This window comes from Ixodes scapularis, unplaced genomic scaffold (assembly GCF_016920785.2).
Source record: "Ixodes scapularis isolate PalLabHiFi unplaced genomic scaffold, ASM1692078v2 PGA_scaffold1__304_contigs__length_218370807, whole genome shotgun sequence".
NCBI classification, from domain to species: domain Eukaryota; kingdom Metazoa; phylum Arthropoda; class Arachnida; order Ixodida; family Ixodidae; genus Ixodes; species Ixodes scapularis.
Window position 1 is genome coordinate 54,390,146 of NW_024609846.1, and position 22,816 is coordinate 54,412,961.

The window sequence follows — 22,816 nt, forward strand, 5'->3', positions numbered from 1 at the left end:
AAGTTAAAATTTTTTTGTGAAAAAGTAGCAGGCTTACTTTGAGCGATCATAGTCTGGAGTTGGCGGCCTTCTTGACACCAGGTCGTCCATAGCATGCCTGAAAAACATAGGTAATCTAAACTGTTAATGGAGAGCCATTTTTTAAGAGCAAGCAAAGTTATGCAGAATAATAAAGAAGTATATAAGTGGTTCATGTTGCAGGTTGCCACATTGCTTCGTATGACATGCTCACTATCACTAACTGTAAAATCTGTTTAGTTTTGCTGGATATTGACATGCAGATGTAAGCACCATTCATGTATACTATTAACTGAACACAGAAGAAAATAGGAAGGTTTAGAAACATTTTAGCATTTCAAGGTTGCAAATGTTGTACTGCCCTTCCCAGAGCCCAAATGCTGCCCGTTTTGACGACTGTGCAGAGATAAAACTTTTATGCAGCAGTGTTCTATTTTGTAGGAAAGACTGTTCTTTGCAGAAGAGACCACTCAAAACGATCTAAAGTGTAGTTGCTAATATTTTGAGTTTAAGCAAAAACACAAAATTAAAAAAAGGAACCTTCACAAATAAAGTGTTGCAGAAGTTAGAAGGGAATTAAATAGGAGCTAGCCTATTAATCACATTCCTATATCCCCTGACGCTTTTGCCCTGCTAATTGTGCAAAATTCTCTTACTACGTTTAAAGAGTAACTGCAAAAGAAAAAATGTGTTTTTTTTAAACAGCCTAGTTGAGAAAAGCATGTTACAAAACAAATCTTTCGTGAAAAAAAAGTTTTTTTACCAATATTTGCACTACAGGGTGTAATTTAGTAGTCACAACCTCTCCACATTTGGAACTCCCGCTCTTTCGCATTGCGCGGTGCCCCGCTCCTCGCTCTTGGATTGACTTCGCTGCGAAGTTGAACAACAAAAAGCAGTGTCTCGTCTCCCGGTGCGTCTTTGTGTGCTATCACAGCCTTTTGTAACTTCTGTGTTCTGTGCGAACTGCGCGCGAAATGGGCCGTGAATTGAAGCTTCAGCTTCTTGGCCGCTGCGAGCAACTGGGTCTTCGGCCATATGAAGATATGCCGCGAAGGACGGCTGCCAGCAACAAAGACGGTGCACCGCCTGAGCCTCCCGAGCTTTTGGGACGCTCAGTAGTTAAAGTGTCGGGACCGCCCTGTGTCTGAGTCGCAGACGTTCGGTTATTCTTGGGTTATTCTTTGAACATAAAAATATGTCGCTCAAAAGGAAATTACAACATATCACAAAGGTTTAACAACCAAGATCTAAGCTGTCAATCAATCTCTTAGCCAATGAGAACAGTTGCTATTGCATGTCACTTCGTGACGTATAGTAACCACTCCGTGACGTATAATACCAACTTTGTGGCGCGCGAGTTAAAACGGACGATATAGCTGAACTAAAATCAGTCTCTCACAATAAATATTGCTGTAAATTTTTTTTTTTTTTTCACGCAAAATTTGTTTTGTGGTATGCTTGTCCCAATTAGGCTGTTTAAAAACCTTTTTTTTCTTTACAATAACCCTTTAAGAACCAAGGGGGTCTAAAACTTTGAGTGACAATTATAGTTCACCAGGCTCCCACATACTAATAAAATTTTTGTGAGTTGAGTAATTTCAGTTTACATTAGGAGGATCTGCTAATATTGTTAGAATGCTGGCCAATGAGTAGAAGTGAGGTACCATTTAAAAATCGAAAACCTAGCCTGTTTCATTGGGAGAAAAGGATGCATGAACAGGTAACTCATCTTTCAAACATTTTTCTGGCTTCCCATACTCCTCTGCCGAATTCCCTAACGATTCCCTGTTTCTCTACCACATGCAGCAGAAGGTTGAGAAAGGCAGCATGAACATCATGTCCTTTAGCATCTGTGATGTTGTCCATCTGGTGTTTCATTTTAACCACTTGTGAGGCTGTTGTTGCAATGACCAACTAAACAGAGGAACTCTCAAAACGTCAAGACAACTATGCCTCCCAGTGAACAGTCAACTGCCCTTCTGGGGCCGCTCACCATTCGTTGAGGCACGACTGGTCCGAGTGTATCCTGTCGGCATAGTAGTTCACCCACAGGTGGGTCCCTCCCCCCTGGAAGTAGTTGAACTCCCTGGCTTTGGCACACGCCTTGTGTAGAGACTGCAGCGCCGACCTGCAAGACACACCAGGCAGTACCATGGGCGTCGAGACACCAGCAAGGGGGGGAAATAGTGTCGCCTTGCCTTTATCCTGCACCCCCACTTGTCTCGGAGGAAGGCCCCAGGTGAAAAAGTCATGGTAAAGTCACGGTTTCACTGCAGCATAAACTAATTTATTTATATACCACCTCGAAAGTCTGCAATGCCTATTTGGACGATAGAGCAGGAAAATATGTTCGTAAGAGAACAAGCTTACTAGGTGGAAATTTCTCAAGTTCCAGCAAGTAAAAATATTAACAAAGCAAATCCAAATGATGTCGTTTTTCTTTCTTTTTATTTTAAGGGAGTAGTGTTAAAACAAAGTGAAGTGCAACCATGTCACTTAATGGGTGCAATACCTCTCTTATCCAATGACATTCCTGAAATCTTTAGAAGCATCTTCTAATTAAGGTTTCTTAGTGAAACCTTTAAAAAAAAAAAGGTTTTGCTAGGAAAGTTTTAAAGTCTAGAAATAAATATCCACCTGCCACATAATCATAGCCCAAGGCCAGGCAAACTCAGACGAGCAGGCCGCATATTGATCTCTTCAAAAAGTACTCACGGTAGCCCATTTTTTTTTTTAAGCCGCTACAAATTAAAGAGGTATGGAAACTAAATTCCAGCGCTCATTTTCTAGCTTAAACGTGTTGCATGTTGCAGCATAATCTCAAAAACACCAGTCTTTCCTTGAAAGGCACAACAAAACCAGACTAAAAGCTAATCAAACAATATTCCAATGTGAACCTGGTGGATGCCTCTGAAGCTTAGTTGGGAGGTAATCTAACAACGTTGGGAATCTCGCTACGTGAGCCATGACCATGACGTAGCAGGAACCGTTTTGAGCCACACTAAACATCGGAGCATCGCTGCTCTTTGGAAGTATGCTTAACTGTATGAAACTATTTTTCAACTTTTTTCCTTAGCTTTTCTCTTCAACTCACAAATCGCACGTTGTACCAAACAGTTTGAGAAGACCGAAGTGTGGGACTCCCCTTTTGCTCGGACCCTCGTTTGTGTACCCGGACACCGCCATTCTCACTAGAAGATTAGCCCGTCGTTTGAAACTCGGACAAAAGTTGCTTTCCCCAACCCGCTCACCCCTAAGCTGACAGTGCAGCGGAAGCTACGTTCTCGTTGGACCAGCCAAACCTTTGCCACGTGATCACGCTCCTTCGCGCACAGAATGAGGTCAGGTGATGAAAGGGAGGCGGCTGATTGGTCCGACAAGCGCATAGCTTCCACCGCACTGTCAGCTTAGGGCGTAAAAAGAATAAGTGAGGTCCGGTGTCGGTTACGTGCGTTTGGGCCGGGTGACGCACTTTGGGTACCGCGGATGTATCACAGTGAAAAGGCAGAGAGCTTTCGAAGGGACGGAAGGAGAGACGAAATAGTATACTGCATTTTTGTATCGAAAGTCAGGCTTGTGACTTTCTACTAGCAAAATCCCAATTTAAAGTTATTTATCCCAGCCCAAAATTAGTTTCATGGTCCCTTTAAGTTGAGCGTACTTCCAAATCCCCTTTCCGAATTAATTTAGAGAGGGCGGTGTCGGTGTCATCATCTTCACTTGTGTCGTTCAAGTTTATGTTCCCAACGAAATCGTCCTGAAGCGCGTGGGTATGCGCGAGGGAGCGTAATCCCGTGGCAAAAGTGTGGCCGGCCCAAGGAGCACGTAGCTTCTACAGCACTGTCAGCTTAGGGCTGAACGGGATGGGGGAAGCAATTTTTGTCCGAGTTTTGAGCGACGGGCTAATCTTCTAGGGGGAGAGTGGGCCACACGAACACGACGCGCATGACTGATCTCACACGTGAAACGCTCGCCACCCCACGGGCACTTCGAACGGCTCGGTTGTAAACGCGTAGACGCCACCAACGGCAAAACTCAGCCACGCCAACCATGTTACGTCACAAATGCAATTTTTTTTTTTTTTTTTTTTTTTTTTTTTTGTGCCGGATGTTTTATGACGCATCGCGCTCTCCGTTCGCTTCTCTTCGAGCGCTTGCTCGAGTTTGTTTGGAACGAAAAATATAGCCAGTCGTTCCAAATACAGTACAAACGTATGATTATCATTTACAGTTATTATCCGTCATGCTTGACTCGATTCCGAAAAAAATTTGTATATTTCAATTTTCGTTTTCGTATCTCTTGAAGACTGCAAAAGTCATGGCTTCTTTAATTGACCTGTCACTGTCTATTCAAATATAAATTCTCTGCCCCCCCCCCCCCCCCCCCCACACACACACACACAAAAAAAAGAAGTATTTTTGTGGACCTTTTTCAAAATCTATGCTGCCAGCAGTGAAACACCAAAATGTGCCTGTGCCTGCCATAAACTTTGGTGACACCATGTGGAAACCTTTCGGAGAGACATTACTGTAACATGAACACTTCTAAATATCACAGACAAGCACATCTGCTGAGCAACAAACAAGGTTGTAAAGTTGAAAATAATGCATCCACATCCATCGTGAGGAATGCAAAACAGAACCTTGGATCGCTTCAAAGAGAAAGCGACAAGATAGCGACATAAGAAAACAAAAAGACATCTCCTGCATTATTCGAAGTAACGGTTTTTACTGTTGTATTTTTTGGGCAAAAGTGCTCGAGGATCTAGGGTTGCTATAGCTCAAAGCAAATTGCGCAAGCAACGGAATTGATTTGAATATATTACCTGCGTGTCATGTGCACACTGATGCATCATAAATCTTCGCAGGCACTCGAGGGTATCGTACCACTGAGAATGCGGAACATTATGCAAGCGTTATGTGCCAGATTATGCAAAAATAAACGCGAGAGTGGGGCGTCGCTGGATTCCTGGATAGGTCTAGCCGTCAAGGCGTCATTTGCGAATTATCTTTCGATGCGGCAGGAAACAAAACTTTTTCGAAACTACTAATGGCATTTTTATGACTGGCATGAGAACTAATGCTATGCAAAGCAAAGAAATAAAAAAAAAAGTGTCTTTATCAATGTTTTAAAGGTTGTCTAGTTTGGACTGCATCAAACCTTAGCGAATGTTTATGTGATGCGGAATACATAAATGCAGCATGAAACCAAAAGCTTAAAGAAGTCTGCTATTTTCCAAAACATTTCAGAAGCGCAAATTTCAGACTACAAAAAATATAAGCCCCCCGATTCCTTTTAAAATCTAAACCTCGAACCACACACTTCTCGTAATCCACTATTCTCGAACGAACCAGTGCTCTTTGTCAGGAGATTTATTGATGGGTTCAAGGATTTATTGATGGGAGACTTCGTGAAACTAAAAGGCAACTTAAGAAAGGGGAGAGAAGGCTGCACGAACTTGGGGTACAAAAGATAAGCCCCAGTGGCCACCAAAATAACGTTTCGGGCTCTGCCTAGGGTGTCGACATGTTTCCGCTCCGGAGCGGCGGAAACGTGTAGGCACCCTACCACGCCCACGCAAGTTCATGAAACGTATCTCTCAAACCAGAATAATGGAGTTCCGGAAGCATGCGGTTTACAGAAGCTTGTTTTAGCGAACGCCGTTTTACCGACCCCAGCTATCAAATCCCTTTCTAGAGAAACCCAGTTTAGAGAGAATGGCGACGAGCCTTCTTTTAGCGAAATCGACCGGCGTGTACGGATGGGTCAGGTGAGTTGACATTTTTGTGATGAGCCGCCGCAGACTGCTGCTGCGAAGCGGCGTAGACGCGGGGAGGGGGCTTAAACAGCTTTCCCTTTTCGATAAACGGCGTTTCTCTAAACTGATGTTCCACTTTCTCTAAGCCGAGCTTCGATAAAACGCGTCCGTTCTCTAAAACGTCTTTCGATGAAATGGCGTTCGATCAACCGTAGTAAACCTAGTGGTTTCAGAGTTAGTCCTAAACATCGCATTTCACGTCAAGTCAACCTTCTCTTCAGCAAGAGCGAAAGATGCAAATGCCAGCTGAGAGCAATCGAGGCCTGCGCCACTGACACAACTACATGCGCGCCTATAGCAACATCTCCAGTCATCAGTTCGGACAGGGTCCGGCCACGAGTAGCTCACGCACTTACCACCAGTTCGTCACGTCGGCCGTCACGCGTGCCGTCCAAAATCCGCACGGTGTATCTCCGACGTGGTAAAAGTAAAAGTTGAGATCGAGACGCACCGCGAACTCGTACGCGTACTCGAAAGCGGCCAGGTCTGCGGGGCCCGCCGGCGGGGACATGCCCAGGCACATGGCGATCGCAGCTACGGGCTATCGAGGACGAGGAAGGGCCCTTTCGAAGAAACGGCTTTGGGCTTTCTGGTTCCTCCCGGCACTCGGCTCCGCGCCAGTCGCACGTGGGCGTGCGGCACGCCTACGCCGGTGACGCTTGCCGACCGACCAGACGAGATGCCTTAGTTGGACTTCCGAGTTCGAGTGCGTCGTGCGTGCGTGCGCATAGGGCCGTCGCGAGGTCCTCATGGCCCTCGAACCGGCGGAGCAATTAATCGCTTCATCGAAGCCGTCTGGTCGACGCCTCGTCGACAAACCTGGCCGGAAACGGCCTCGGCGGCGATTTCCCTACGCCTAAAGGGGGAGCGGGGGGGGGAGCGGGGGGGGGGGGGGGGGGGGGGGGAGTGGGTGCAACACCCCCTTAATTCGCAACGACTCCTCTATTCTCAATGCCCCCCCCCCCCCCCCCCTTAAATTTAAACAACCCCCTCATTTCAATTCCTGTGGAAACCCCTGGGCCTTGGTGACATTACGCTGATAATATTTGGGATGGTATCCTCGAAAAAAAAAAAAAATAAATAGCTCCCTAAATACCTGCACTTCAAGCTAAGCAGACAGTATCAAAAAGCCAGAAACATTAAGTTAGTGAACGCTGCTCAACAACGGGCATGTCCGATTCTCGTCATTGAGGCACCCACTAAAACATTGAGGCACGAGCAATCGAGCACACATTGACGCACTGAGATGCCTCACCATCTACCGTATGTCCCGTAACCATCTATCCCTTCACCCCTTTGACCCCACTAATTAGTTCGATCATTTGATTCCCTTCGCTTAACATGCGCAGAGCGTGCCAACAAGTGTGTTCCTCTGTTTTCTCCCTTCTTCGCTGTTCAGCTTGTCTGGAAGAGGAAGACGCTAAGATGACCACCTTCGTTATAATAAACCGAAGTCGTAAGGCCGCAGAAAACCTATCGGGGAGGAGGAGGAGGAGAAGGGGGGAGGGCAGGTAGTTATCAGCCGCCAAAAGGCGCATGGACGAAATCACGATGTTGTTGTTCGTAAAGTTGCGCCACGGCAGACACCACTACGCCGCCTAAGACGCACAGCAGCGCGGCTCTTGTACGCGCAGAGGCACGGCGAAAGGAATCATCGGGAAGCCGTTGGTCGTCGAATCCTCGCGTTCAGAGTGAGACCTGCCAGGAACCCCGTAGAAAAGCAAGCACCACAGAGGCCGCAGAAGACGGCTCCCTCTTTACGCGGCCCTGCTGCCACTCGCCAGCTCCCATAAAGAAGGGCTCACGTTTCGGGGCCTCCGTGCTTACGCAATCCGCTGCCGCCGCGTCCGCGTCCTGGTAGATAAGCATCGGCAGCGCGACGCAGCAGACCAGGAGCATCGGCTCCGTAGACACAAAGGACGCCGGAGGACTCGCAAAGAAGAGCGGACGACCAAGGACAGCGATGAAGAGCGACGGGCGTCGGCGTCAAATGAACCGCTCTGCTGCGTGCGAGTCAATTAACCTCTACAGCCGACGTTATTGCTGTTTTTAGTAACTCGCCCGTCTCGCTTGTCTCCGCATCTCGTTGCGTCTTTGTTTTCCTTTCCGATTAACGCTTTTCACGGGATTTCGTCTGTCAGTACTGGAGGGTAGTCAGGATGTTATTTGCGCATCGCGCTCTTGCTTTGTACCTTCCTCCCACTCGATGCAGCCAAAAACAAACGAGGCGCGGTCGATTTAGAAAACACAGCTTCGTTGGCGACCGTGGTTACATAAGAGCGCTGCAGCTAGTATGCATCGCTGCCACCGACGTCAGCGGAATAGCGAACGTACCATTACCACAAAACGTTATGGCAGCCCATAAGGTACGGCAGGAAAGCCAACAAACAAAAACACAAATTGCGATCACTAATGGCCGACGCTTTTCTGTGAACTATGAAGGAAACTTGTCTGACACCTCACACACGGTATTTCTTATACGGCCGGTTGCAATCGGTCGGCTAATCACATGCTGATATCCTTTCCATGGTGCTTCAAAATTTCGCTATACAATACTGCATATCGAGTTTATATGCGCGGGATCTGTGACGCAATATTCATCGCGTCTGTGTGAACTCATTTCTGCCCTCAATTCGCTATCGAGCCCTGGAGAGTAACACAAATTCGCTTCAGGAATTCTGAATTATCTTGGCGAATTTAAGCGCGCAGAAAAGCGACCTCTACGTCTGACGGTTCTATTCAGTATTGTCGCACGATACAAAATACTGTCGATCGCGCCTCACACCTAGCCTATCAAGGATGAGATCCCTTCCCTACCTTAATCCAGTCGAGCCTTACTGTGTATCAAATTGAGTCTGGCAGCGGCGTTCTCGGAAAAGCGCCGCCCTCCGCGAAGGGCCACGAGGTCGTCACGGCCAAGAAGACCAACCGGAGGCCCTTCCAGGTGGAGCTGGGCGCCGCCAGCCAGTCGCAACAAAACACGACGAGTGCACTGCGCGCTCCGTCCGAGAGAGTCGACGGCATCCCCGCGCCGCCGCTGAGTCACGTACCATTCGAAAACAAGCTCCCCCGTTGGCGCACGCGCCAGCGGGAGGCATGGTAATGCGCTAAACAGGCATCCGCCCCGGGCAGTGTACGTGATCGCATACGGGCGGAGGAACAAAGCCTCGCGATTGCCGACTGGGAGCCACGGCGGAGGTGCATGAACTGTCTGTCCTGGAGCACGGCCCGGAGGGGCCACGTGGCGTGCTCCACCCGTGCCGCGGCGGAATGGCACGTGGGCGACCCCGGGGCCGTAATTGACGGTTTCTCTCGCCAGGCGACATCGGCTCGCCGCGGGGGCTCGGAGCACTTCTCGGAACCCTGAGGCCCTGAACGTCCAGTTCAAAGACTTGCTTCAAAACTTTTTTTTTTTTTCTTTTTCAAGGACACAGCGAGCATTTTGCGAAATTCGCGCTTTCAAATGCGTGTCACTGACATAATATTCCTAGAGCACTTCGAAGATTGCAACAACTGACTACTTATTCTTTTTGCAACATATTCACAGAATACCAGCATGCAGACATTTAAACATCTACAGGATTGAAAGAAATAAAACCGAACTCATTCGGCACGTTATGGCTTTTCATTCCACATCTACACTTCGCTGCGCTCGAAAGAATCTTATTACGGTCCCATTTTCCTCGGTCATCGAGTAAGCCATGGGAGTCCAAGAAGATATCGGCTACAGTGCCTATACCCGATCAAAGACCAGCTTGGGAATGTACGTACTAGAGTAACCAGACCAACGAAGGGGTTCGGCCTTTCGGACTGAGGAATAGTTTCGGTCACCTGGATACCTTTCCCGTTCAACGGATATCTCTCGCTGTCTTTTCCGTCAGATTTGGGACAGCTCGACCGGGATTCAAACTTGCCAACAAGGTAGAGCCGCGGAAGCCTGTGCTTTCTGGAAACCAACCAAGGAGGCGGCCATAATGGATTAAATGCGCATATTTGTGCACCTGGCCTCACACGTAGAGCGTAGCAAGCGATCTGGGGGGTGAGGCAATAATTTGGAGGTGTTTCAGCGAAGCGAAACACCGAAGTGGGATCCAGAACCTCCATGCATTGCGACACGAACCAACTGCGCCGTACGCCCCCGTCAGCGACGCAGAAGAACGAATCTGAGAACGACGAAGATACCCCGCGTCCGAGAAAGTTCGCAAATATTTTGCGTACAAGTACAAGGCGGCAAAAACGAGGTCACAAGAGAGACTCTTCGTCTTCGTAAGAAGCCGCCTATCCTTTCCGCTCTTGTTTTTGATCGTGTGCCTCCGCTACGCAACATGCCAAAATTACTCACTTTTTTTATTTTTCCTCGTGACTAGGTAACTATTGTTCCTGCATAATCGGGCGACGCCCTCGGCAACGTAACAATGGTCGGAGCACGTTCCCTTTGTCTGCAGATTGCCTTCGAACAGGTGAAACTCCTCAACCAGGGTGCGGCCATGCTTCACAGCTGCTCCGCGGGAAGGCAAACGATGAAAAAGTCGGTGACGCTTCACTTGCGCAAGCAGAAAGCATGGTAACCAACAGTATCTGCATAAGGAACAATGCCAGTTGCGAAGCAGCGTGTACGCCCACAGTACAGTTCCAGAAAACGAAAGAGGCTGGCTATTTCACTTCCCAAAAACGTAAAACGGAAAAAAAAAAGAAATGAAGACGTTAGTATAGCTAAAAAAAACTTTAAACATTCCATTAGCAACCATTTTTTTTTGTCATTGATTACGCCCCAAAAGACTGCCAAAGCCAGTGTCGAAGACCACGTAGATCCTCAGGTGCTACACCCTCTCCCCTTTGAGATAATATAGTAATATAATATAAACCCTCTCCCCTTGATGCCATGAAAAGACGTGCCGACAGTAATCAAGCAAAAAAGAGAAAAGCTGTTGTGAAGAGGACACTTAACAACAGCTACCAGCTACCGAGGAGGTCCTGAAGAGGGGCATTCCAACGCGCAAACATTCAACAACAACAAAAGAAGATGATGGCTTTCATTTCCATTTCGCGGGGCAGGACGCCGTCCCTGCCTGGCCCGGCCAACCCAGAGGTCCATTCTGGGCCCCTTTGATGACACGTTCCCGACAGCACGAGAAAGCGGCAGCCATCGCTCAACGGAGCCAGCCGCGACATTTCTTTCCAAGAGGGCATCTGGTGCACAAAGGAGCCAGACAGGCGCCGCGTGGCTGCTGCGGCCAAGGCCCATGCAAAGGCGGCGCGAACTTTCAAATGCTTCCTCGACAAAGCAGGGGGGAGGTTACTCCTCTTCAAATGACATGCAACGGACAAAGAAGAAAAATAACGGGTGCAGGCAGTGAAAGGGAAGGTTCCTTGCGTTCATTTGGTGGCGACTTCTCCACTCGACTGGACTTCAAGCAGGCAGGACTGGAAGTCAGCTGTTCTCTGCAGCCCAGTGGATTCGTTTGCGGCACGTTTCGCGTTGTATAATTTCCCTATAGTGTTTCCTCTCTTAACGTGACAACTTGCTGACAAAGACAAAAGACATCATGCTAACAATAGACTGGCTTTGAGTCTCGGCAATGACAATGTGAGTGGTGGCGAATCCGCAGGATCTCGAGGAGAAGCGTTGCTTCCCAAGAGCTTCTCTGGACCATCGAAAGGGCGTCTGTTGTTGTCGGGCACAATGAACAGAATCTCCCTTTCCCCTTTGTCCGCAAGAGCTTCCCTGGACCACCGCAAGACTCTCTTCGGACCATCGACAGTGCGTCAGTTGTTGTCGGGCACAATGAACAGAAGAACGAATGAATGAAATGAAGGTGCCAGATTGGACTTGAACGAGTGCGATTTCCCGTCTCGTTGCAGCATGGCTCTTCTTGAAAGCCCGCCAGCGGGGGAAGGATGTATTCATCCCTGTTGGAGGCCATCCTCTTGGGTAGCAGTTGGCAACGGCTGAGAACGAGTCGGGGCCACTCGGGACGTGATTGCCGAGATGGAAAACAGTAGCAAAGACCCGAACCCTACGTGATTGCGCATTGTTCTCCGGTACCAACTAGTTCCAAGCGAAGCGAGCATTGAATACCACTCAGCTCCCATAGCACGATGTAGAACGTTGCGAATCGCCACGTAAAGACAGCTCGATCGCTGCGTAAGCTGTCCTTTCTTGGTCACTTTTAAAACAAACTTCCAAAGGAATTATATTTTTAGTAGCCCCTTCTTAGCTCATACTGCAAGCATTGACTGCAGAAGCAGAACCAAACGAAGGACGCACATTGAAAAGGGTAGACCTTCGAGATCCATTGTGCCTTCAAAGTTCCTTTACAGACACACAGACGGCGAACTCGAGACTACGCCGTCTCTGTCCAATCTTTCTTGAGGCGCTATCACTGGCGCCACCACCGGCGATCGACTCTGAAGGCCAGTCTTGACTCAGCGTGGCAGGCTGCACACAACAAAGTAGATGGCAAAGCACTCGCGACAATGGCGACTCCCCCGAGAGAAAGGAAAGGTCGCCGCTGAATCTGTTTCCGGCCGAACCAGACAGACGCGTGAGCGGACGCCTCTGAGACGAGGCAAAACACCTGTCCAAGGACTCTTCCTTCCTCGTGCGATTCATCCCCAGGACCACTAGTCCCGACAACGATAATAGGCGCTATAAAGAGCGCGGGCCATTCCGCACATCGATTCCCGGCGGATGCCGTCGCGACACCTCGTCGACGAGGACCGAGTCGCTCGTTTCGACACAGAGACTCGATGAGTTTATTGTTAAAGAAAGTGTTAGCGAGCAGCTAACTGCTATGGTCGTTCCCGCCTGCGACTGCCTGCGAGAAGTCAACCAACCTCCTGTTTGCAGGCGAGCATCCAGCGCCGCAGATATGACGATCGTGCAACTAACAAACATGCACCTCGCATATTTTTTTTTTTCTTTTTTGCTGAGTTTTGGCGGTTTGGAAAGATTAAAGTTTTCGAAACCACACACAGTCCAAGGAAGTTTCTGCAGGATATTGGTGGTGCCGAAATTGAAAAAGTTGAACGTGTTCCAAAATACGATCTGTGTCAGCCAGACAAGTTTCAGCATCTTCGATCTCTTCTCACTGGACCTGCAGCTAGAGTCGCTTGCATACACGTTATTTATACCATCAGATACTCGGACGCATTCGACACCTTCCGAGCCCGATTTGGAGACAAGAAACTGAGCAAGTGCATCCGTTTGTGTAGTTTTCCCAAGTTATTTTCACGTGACAGGTGAATCGAAGACGGTTTGTTGTGGAACTTCGACATTCTGCACAGAGCACCGGACTGGTCATCACAAACCTTTACCACGCAAGAAACACGACGTTCTTTGCCAGCTACCGAGACGACAACTTTGCCCGACCAACAGTGTATTCCAAAATAAATGGCTGTCATCTGGATGATTGTTGTAGGAAAGCAGTACGAGGCAGGGTCTGCGACGCCTAAGTAATTCTAATTGTGTGTAATACGATCGATACAAGAGCCTTACATCACAGTTCCACGTCAGGAAGCTATGCGCAAGCCAACACCTTTATTCTGATGCCGATCATCCAGGAGCTCTCACACCGCGGTGCACCATCACTAGAAGTTGCGAATAGACTCGATAAGCGACAGTACCTCCAGAAGAGTTTTATGCTAGCATTTCATATTTTCGGGTTGGCTAAATTGTTCGCAAACTATGAAGTAAACGCGGAGATAATAGGCAATTGATTTTCAGCGCACGTGCACCCTACTTTCTAAAGAGCCAAAGCGAATTGGGGCCACTTTCTGGCCCCAATGAAGCCACGCCCTAAAAGTGGCCAAGCGTGACCGCAAGCACGACATCGCGTGCTCAATTGAGCTCCTGCCTACCTCAGCCTCCGCATCGAGGCGACAGGTAAGCCACGACTCGACCAGTTGACACTTCCACGAAACGTCGCCTTATCCAACAATAAAACCTCGGCGCCAAACAGAAATCACAAACGCCAGCTGAGCTGGTCAGATAACGATATCGTCAAAACGAAAAGGAATAAAACGACACCACACAAAACGTGGGCAAAAAAAGCCGTCAACGGTAATAGGTTGTAACGGTTGCAGAGTCTCAACTTTTTGTTCTACACAAAAAAAACATTTCACTCGCTTTTTTTTTTTTTTTAAGCAAGCTTTAGGTTATATGTTTACCACGTTGAAAACTGCAACTGTAACGCGTTCCTTCTAAGCCGGTACGTGTCACGGGATCTCGATCACGGCCAAGGGTGAACAGAAATGCATGAATAGTCTTTCATTCCAAGTACGGCGGAAGAAGTTTGCGCAGCACTGACTGCCGGTGAGAACAACGCGTGAGGTTGAAGGGTGGCGTTGAACACACATGCACGGCTAACCGCAGGCATGCAGGTCCGTCTTCCACGGAATGCTGGCCAGAGCCGGGGGGGACCCCAGCTCAGGCCCTCACAAAGCAGGCGCGAACAGGGCCTAACGAGGGGGCCGACTGACGGCGTCATGGAGCCAAGGGCGCTTGCCGCATTAACGGCGCTCGCCGAGAAACAAAGGGATGGAGAAATCGGATGCCCGGTCACGCCGCCGCCGCACACTATGCTTCGGTGCACCTTGAACTGTTCATTCCTCGTCCGGAGTTTTCGAAACAACCGGCTACGAACCAGCCGAGAGGACGGACATCCTAAATGCTCGGCTGTATCCTAAAGACCCGTGTGGCAACGCGCCAAGGCCTGCGACGACGGTAATAAATACACGAAACGTCGAGCCAACAGAACGCACTTTGTGGCCCAGCAAGGCAGTAGGAAGAGGTGAGGATTGGTAAAGTGTGTAGATTCCCACCGCGAGGCTGAGCTGTTAGTGTTTGAACAGCGCAAAGACGACAGGAAGATAGAAGAAGAAAGAAGATAGAAGACGACAGGAAGTATGAACACTAAGTATGAACCAACTAGCCCACCGCAGTACCTTACTGAGCTGTTAGTGTGGGCTCCCACGTAGAAGCCGCCGTGTAAATACAACCGCGGTTCCACCATGCTTACAGCAACGTAATTACCTTGCCTACGGGGCTGCGAGCTTATGCAACTATGCAAAAAAAAAAGGTGGGGGGGGGGGGGGGGGGGGGGGGGGGGGGGGAGTTGGGTTACGGTGACCGGAAAAACTTCAAAATCGGTTTCGTCTCGGTTTCCACAATATCGGATGCCTCCGAATCGGCGCTCCCCAAAAAGCAGCTTACTTCGGTTCGGGACAAATAATGAAAAACGCCAGTTGGGAATTAGTTTCAGTACAAAAAATTAATGCTCGCGAAATGAATATTAAGACTGTATTGTGTTTCGTTAATAAATCTCGCTCAAACTATATAACTAACGCCCCGCTCAAGCACAGCAGCCAATTTAGGCTTGTACTTCGCGTATACGAGCGTCATTCGGGTACATTCGCACGAACCTCTAGAGTTACAGAGTGTAAAACTCCGCACGAAACGATAGCATAGCCGTGAGGCAACTCCTACGTTTTCGACCCGGACATGAAGAGAGCAGAGCTATCGTCAAACCTCGATTATTTATGAGGTATATACGGCGGCTCAATTCCAAAATGTTCAACGATCCCTGATTACTGAACGATCTAAAAAAAATGCCACAATGATGTAGACGAGTTCTAGCACGTGATCCAGAACTCGAGAGAACGCTGTGGTGCGTTTCACGACGTGTCTGCGAGACATACAACACGAAGCGAACTTACACCGCTAACGGCGCGTAAAGATTGCGACACCGCCCTCATCCATCTTCCACTCCAAGCATCTCGTCCGCGAAACACACCGCCCGATTTCAACACAGCGCCGCTCGTTTGATACGCTACGAAGCTCGATACACTTTGAAACGCCCGAGTAATTAACGACGTCAATTACTGCCGACACGGCGGGCCGACCGGTCTTCGGAACACTATGGGCGGGGAGGGTCTCGCGTGGACGTCCTTCACCCGAACCGTGTCCGAACAACGAGTGTTGGTTGCGTGCGGCCCGGCCATACTCCGTTCACGAGTGCAGCGGAAGATACGCGCTCGCCGAAGCAACCAACCGGCTTTCTCGCATCACTCGACCCCGCTCTCTGCACGGGGGCATGGGTGAGATTCTGATCACGTGACTAAAGATAGACGTATACGACCGGTCAAACGAGCACGAACCTTCCACTGTACTGTCTGCTTCGAGGTGAATGGAGCCCCGCCGTCATGCACCAATCCCCCCGGTGCGCCACCGGGTGCCGTCAAGGCAAACCGACGACGTCGACACAAGGAGCCCGCATAGCGGAGTCTCGGCAGCGAACGAGCTGGCCGCGCAGCGTTGCTAACCTACATTCCTGGTCTATAAATCCAGGGGTTAGGCGGAGGGCAAGAAGTGGTTGAGCGTCGAACTGACGTAAAACAAATAAACAAAAAATTTGCGGCAATAATGATTACAAAAAAAGTAAAAAAGAAAAGAGGGTTGGAGGCGAGTACTTACCACATGGCCTGCACGGAAACTGGCTTGAAAATGTAATGCCCGCTGCTGGACGCCACGCTGAAACCTCTGCGAAGAGAAAGCGAAGAAAAAATAAGAGAAGAATGTACGGCAAGCGACGCCCGAGCGAGAGCCGTTTCTGACCTTGACACCAGACACAACAACGGGCGCTTAGGGGAGCGTATCGTGCCCGAGGATCTCGAACGAGTCAATGGCATCGTTAGTCCCAACAGGGGCGGCTCGGACGAAAAAAACACGCCAAAGAGAGAAACAAAAGAAAGAAGACACCGTAGATGCGCGCGGAACGAAAGGGGAGACAGTTGCAGGCATAAACGATGGCAGGGTTAAGCGTATGCGCGCGGCTGTGTTTTTCTGGCGACTCTATCCCGGGGCGTCCGTCCTTTCGGAGAAAGGCGTGGGGGACGTGGCAGGATCGGCGGAGCGCATCAGCGTCAGACGCGCTGCGTCCGAAGACAATGTGGGAAGCCCTCGCGACGACTCTTTCTCGAAAAATACTTTCCTGCACTCCGTTTCGCCTTATGATGGACAGCTGAGGACGCTGCGAGTCATGGAAACGAGTCCCATGGTGTGTGTCAGGTGACCTTTGAAAAGGACGCGGCGACACGCGGTGCGCGCAGCCGCGTGACACATTCACGACGCTGGATTGGCTGGGCTGGCTCGCGCGTGCGCGCTTGGCAGGGACGCTGAAAGCCCGGAGCTCGCTCTTGTCGATTCTGCTACGCTCACACTTCATATGAAACGGAGTAGAGTCAGTATGCGATCTTTGCGTGGGTTTCTCTTTCGGGAACACCGGCCTGCACCAACAAGGCAGACAAGGAATGTCGCCCTCGAAACAAGACAAAACTTGTTCTTCGTCGCTGACAAAGGCGGCTTTAGGTCTACCCACTAATTGTATCCTCCTCCTCCTCCCCCCCCCCCCCCCCCCCCCCGGGCGTTCTGACGTCCCTCTCGTCTCCTCCTCTCCCTCACTTTCTCGGCGCATAGGCGTCTGCTTACCAAGCTTACGGCGCCAATGCAAAGGGAACAAGAGACAGCAGCCCAGGTAGAACCGCGATCCTCTCTGCTAGTCACATTAATACTAATATTGTTTAAATATATTTAACCTCTCGACGATTTCTTTCTCGGAAATTAATTAGGCGAAACGGGGCTGCCGGCACGCCTGAGTAATTGCTCGTTCCCGTTGTTGCAAAATCAGAAAATCAATTTACCGACTAGGTAATAAGGCCAGGTCCGACTTTCTTTTATGGTTGTCTGCTCCTCAGTGCCACGCGCCACTTTTCCCGGGTTATATTCCTTGACAACTCAGCAACTATCTCCTTCCAATGCCCGGCCCGAAGCGCTTTGAGTTGTTCCTTCCTTCGGTCCAGAGCAGTAATCGAAAGTCGAACTACTTTTAATCTATGCGCGTCAAAAGCAGCCCAACTTTACGTAAAATAGAAGTAGCACGAGACTACCAAACCGCAACGCGGTCCATTTCTCGTTTTGGGGAAATGGGAGGGGGAAGCCTCGAGCCGCACTTTAACACGCAAAGAGCCGCAGCTTGCCCACCCATGTTCTAATGTAACTAATCTGCGTGCTATTAAAAAAAAAAAAAAAAAAAAAAAGCGGGGGCGAGTGTTAGCTATTATGCTTGGTGAACTGCATACCACCGGAGTGTACGGTACTTCCATGTTAGCGGCCTCCCTTGTTCGTTTACTTATTTATTTTTTTTCAACGGTAAGCTAAAACCGTCGTGGCGCGTTCAGCGTCGAGTCGAACTTTGTTCTTCATCGGCAGACTCTGGCGCGGTCAGCTTCTCCCCGCGATCAGCGAGGGCCCTCCTCGCGCGAGCGTCTTTCTCCGGCACGCCCTCGTCCGGTCAACGAGAGTACGAATCCCAACAAGGCGTTCGGTCAGCTCGCCGAGTGTCCGGCCATCTGGAGTGAGCAACGGTCACTGCCGCGGCCAACCGACGCGTCCGTCCATAGACGTGCGGGCACCTCCGAGACGTTAGCTCTCGCACGAATTACATCCGTCGGGGGGTCGGCGTCTAATGATACCGGAAAAAGAGGAGCGCGCTCGCCACTGCTCGAAGCGCGCTGGACCATGCCCGCTTCCTGCTAAGGCGCCGCACCCAGACGGCCCGGGGCCAACGCCGGTTACCAAAGGGTTGCGTGCCACCGACGCCAGGCACGAGTCGGAACGAAGCCGCACACCGGACTCAATTGCCACGTACGTCGGCTAGAGTGCGATTCACGCCGCATTGTCTCTGACAGGCTAGACAGATTAAATGAAATAATACTTAAAAAACAAGCGAGCTGGTGATGATTCATGGTAATAAAACCCGAGACTCAGGAACACAGAAGGGGAGGAACACAACACAACGTTGTGTTGTGTTGTGTTTGTCCCCTTCTGTGTTCCTGAGTCTCGGGTTTTATTACCATGAAAAGATTAAATAGCGGCTGCTTTTAACGAAAGTGTGTAAACTTTTTCTTAGTCCAATTTTTGTTTGCGCGATTTGTTGCAACCGTTGGATGCCTCCGCGTTTCCAATTTTCAGTTTCGCTCCTTCCTAAGGCGCAGACAGCCTGCCTGAGGGGGCAAAACGTTCGAGCTACTCCGAGCAGACCCGATAAGAGAGAACTTGGGAAGGTAGTCGGATGACCATTAAGATCGGTCGAAAGCACTGCGAGGTGTTCGAACGTATCCAAGGAGAGGATTGGTAAACAATGAGTTGGGGTCGTGACGGCTCACTAGGAAATTTATTAGAGGCCATTTACTTAGTGAGGCAGGAATGACCTACTTATTTGATGACACCGTGTAATCTCTAGTAGCGGAGCAACGCACACAATCTTGAGAGAAACACGTGAGGCTAGTCAAGACGGACCGTACAAAGTAAGAGGATACTGTCGCATGCAATAATAAACTGGAACGTTTTCAGAAAAAAAGAAAACGTTGAGACCCCCCCCCCCCCCTTTTCCCCAATTATCCCCAACAAAAAAAAAGTAATAAGTTTTAAGGCCATAACAATATACGTATAAAGAAGAAGCCACAAAAAAAAAGAAGAAATATTTAAGGTCCTTTTTTTCTTTTGTTGATAAGTTGTGATAATAGCGGTGCGACACAGGCCCCTCTTAAACTGCAGTCACGTGTCTGGTGAACGTAGGGCAAAGCACAATGTACGAAACTTTCACAACCTTATCCAAGCCTCAAACTTGTGGGGTGAAGTACGCTGCTAGCGCTGCTTCGGGATCAGCCTAATTTGCGAAGCTCACGTACGGCTCAACTGGGTTGGAAGCTATACTTCTTTTCAGCTCAACACTCTAAAAAAAAGGGTATCACCTTACACCCTTTTGTCCCATATAACACACCAAAACTTAATTTCGACGTACAGCGCCCTAGAGTCGAACAGACGGCACCAAATTTTACCAAGGGCTTGATAACGGTGCGATATAACTTATTAAATTGCTAAAGTACGTATCAAAGACCAAAGAAAGAAAACACGGAGCTTTTGCAGTACGGCCAAGAAAACTCCGATAATCTTTTTTTTGTAGTCAATAACACGTACATCAGCTATCTTAATAAGTTGTACCACACGGCTATCACAAGCCCCTCGTAAACTTTGGGGCCGCCTGTTTGATTATGGGGCGCTGTACGTCGAATTGAAGTTAGTTTTGGGGTTTACTATATGGGACAAGGGGTGTAATAATACACCTTTTTTTCTGAGAGTGAAGTCCTGACGCGGGCGACGCTATGAGCTAATGGGACCAATCAAGGAATGTCAAAAGCAAGAGTTACTGGGTCTTTTCTGTTCTTGATTGGTTCAGCGATGATAGAACATGCACAGAAACATGACGCCATGGTGGTGTCCTTTCGACGCTGTCTGATTAGCCTCTTCAGCTTAAAGGAGCGATGCAACAATTTTTGTACTGTGCACAAATACCGCTTAAAACGGATCCCTAACGTCAATGACCTATGAAACACGCGTTCGTTTTTCACCCCACGCTATAGAAGTCCCAGAAAAAAATTAAAGAAAAACGAGCAGCGTTCACCCGCTCAACTCGCAGCCAGAACAAGCGGCCACGTGATCTGGAGCCGATTATATGCCGCCAGTGTTGATCATAGCCACGCGCTGGGGTTGGCAAAGCGCAGGACACGCGCTGAGTTCCAGACATTGTTATGGCTCGACTGTTGTCGTCGTTGCAGCGATTGGACACGGGTCACAACCCGAATGCTTCTCGAGCTAGCAATTGTCACGAGCCCAAGTCGAGTGCCCACGCAATGCTCGGGTCCAATCTATGAACCGCATTCAAATATCGTCACTTGGGTGTACTGCGATCCCCGAGTTACGTCATCAAAATTTGCAAAGGAGAGATTGAATGAAAATGATCGCTTTTGTCCTTGAAATTACACCGCAACAAAGAAGTTTCTTGGCCAATGGCGTTGCGTGTGAGTATCCTTGAGTCCCAGGTGTGCCAGTAAGCTCGTGTAGAGAGAAAAACATTCCAATTGAATATCGTTGCACAGCTCCTTTAATAGTGTCGGCTGCGTCTGGACTCGAGGTGAAACGGAGTAGAGCACCAGATGAGGTCACGGCGCACGACCAAAAGGACAGAAACTGATCGGCGCTGAAACATCGCAGCCTCACGCGCATCAGTGATCAGCGCTGAACACTGCGACCGAACATCGTAGCCCAAAAAGCACCAACGAGGGTGGCGGAGAACGTTCCCGCGGAGCTGGCAGCGCAACCGGGGCGAAACCCATAAAGCACTTCGCGAGGCCCGAACTCCGAGAGACGCGAGGGACGGCCGCGAGCGCGCACGGGTGAGTGACAAACGGCATTGAAGGGGAGTAGTTCCCGCGCGCTCTTCCGGAAATGCCGCGCCAGAAATAAATGCGGCAACTACTCGAGCGCTCTGTTCCCACCGCGGCCCAAACACCACGTGCACTCGCTCGTTTGTAAATACTGGGGGGCCTGTTACACAAACGAGGGCGACTGCGCGCGCGTGCACTCCGGAGCGGCCAAGCTTCCAAAAACGGCGCCGCGGTGTCCGGGTCGAAGACCTCGGGCTCCAAACACGCGCCCGGATACAAGAGGTGCTCGTGCCGCACGCCGCTCCGATGCTCGTCAACGCGCGATCGAACGCACGTGACCAGTGGATAGCGCCAAACAAGCGAAGGCGCACTCGTATACTCTCAAGTCTCAACAAACTAAAATTGTCCCTCCTCTTTTTTTTTTACACTAACAGATACAGTTTGCTGAAGAGGAAGTTAGGGAGGCCCACGCCACAAGACTGTGTTGGCTACCTCAGCTTGCAGGTTCATGTTTTCACGGCCCTTCTGCTGTGCGGGCTATTGTTCCCGTCCACGCTCTTACGAGCCAGTTCTTGTGAGAACTGCGCAAGCAACTCTTACAAGACTTCGTTGTCGGGGAAAAAAAGACGGAAAAAAAAAAGACGATGATTTTGGCGTTTGAAAGGTACGCGTCTCGATTAAATCGTAACGTATAGCGAACCTAAAACGTACCTACGTACGCTTTAACTCCCTACATTAGGGGCAGGTGCTCCGCGAGAAGCCAGACGTTTTTTTTTTTTTTTTTTTTTTTTTTCTACTACGGTTTTTCAGCTGAATACCAGCATAGCCGTCAGATTGGCAATTACCACAGACTGGCTCCACATAGACAAGTGAGGACAACGCCGGGAAGTCTGTAAAAATAATTGAGGCAAAAAAAAATTAATTCGGAAAACACTTCTTTCTGTCGTACTTCGGCCGTAAGTGGTGCAACTCTCACTGCGAACCTTTCAATGCGTCCGGTAAAAATAAAAAAAAAAAAAAAAAAAAAAACGTAATTTGCAGGCACCGATTGACTAAGCTCACGTGCAGGCCACCAGCCCCCAATCCAAAAGGTACCGGATGGCGCGTGTTCGTGAAACCGCCTCGAAAGCGGCGCGGTTCCGGGTCCGTCAGAGCCTTTCTCGGACAAACGCCGCTACAGACGCCGGAAACCACCCGAAATTCACATCGGGAAGCACCGCAGCGACCGGCTCTTGCTTCCCGCGAAGCCACTGGCAATTTCACGCGACCCGTCGCTCGTTGCACCTCTGCACGCCATGCTCGCGTTGGGGAAGGGGTACCACCGCCATCTGCCTTTCGTTTGTATGCGTCGCGAGCTGCTCGACGAGCCTCGCGGTCGCTCCTCCACAACCACGTCGGAATTAGATAAAGAGCGCAGTTGCACCGTTTACAGACGTCCACCCTCTCGAGTACATACCTCGAAGTCCGTCTTGGTACAACTGCTACGATGACTAGAAGAGTGTTCCACCCACATAAGCCAGATACGACGCGGATAATGAACGAAAGCATTCTTTCTCCAGGGGCTCTAATCTGAACACCTCCGGGATCATGAATATCAATGTTATATTTCAGAATGATGCGCCAAGTAGCCACATCAGCCAATTCAAGATAGCGCTGAAGCCCCCCCTTCCCCGTGTGTTCGGTGCGAGGAGA

The 22,816-nt window shown here is 49.6% G+C and overlaps 1 protein-coding gene across 2 annotated transcripts in view; it reads right to left on the minus strand.

The window, feature by feature from the left end:
• LOC8032616 overlaps positions 1 to 22,816 on the minus strand; it is a 265,009-nt gene that overhangs the window by 18,972 nt on the left and 223,221 nt on the right. For both annotated transcript variants that reach the window (XM_029970300.4, XM_029970299.4), the window contains exons 6-8: positions 16,314 to 16,379; positions 2,015 to 2,149; positions 38 to 97 (exon numbers count right to left, since the gene is read on the minus strand). In XM_029970300.4, the coding sequence (XP_029826160.2) occupies positions 38 to 97; positions 2,015 to 2,149; positions 16,314 to 16,379 (261 nt within the window). The remainder of the gene's footprint in view (positions 1 to 37; positions 98 to 2,014; positions 2,150 to 16,313; positions 16,380 to 22,816) is intronic.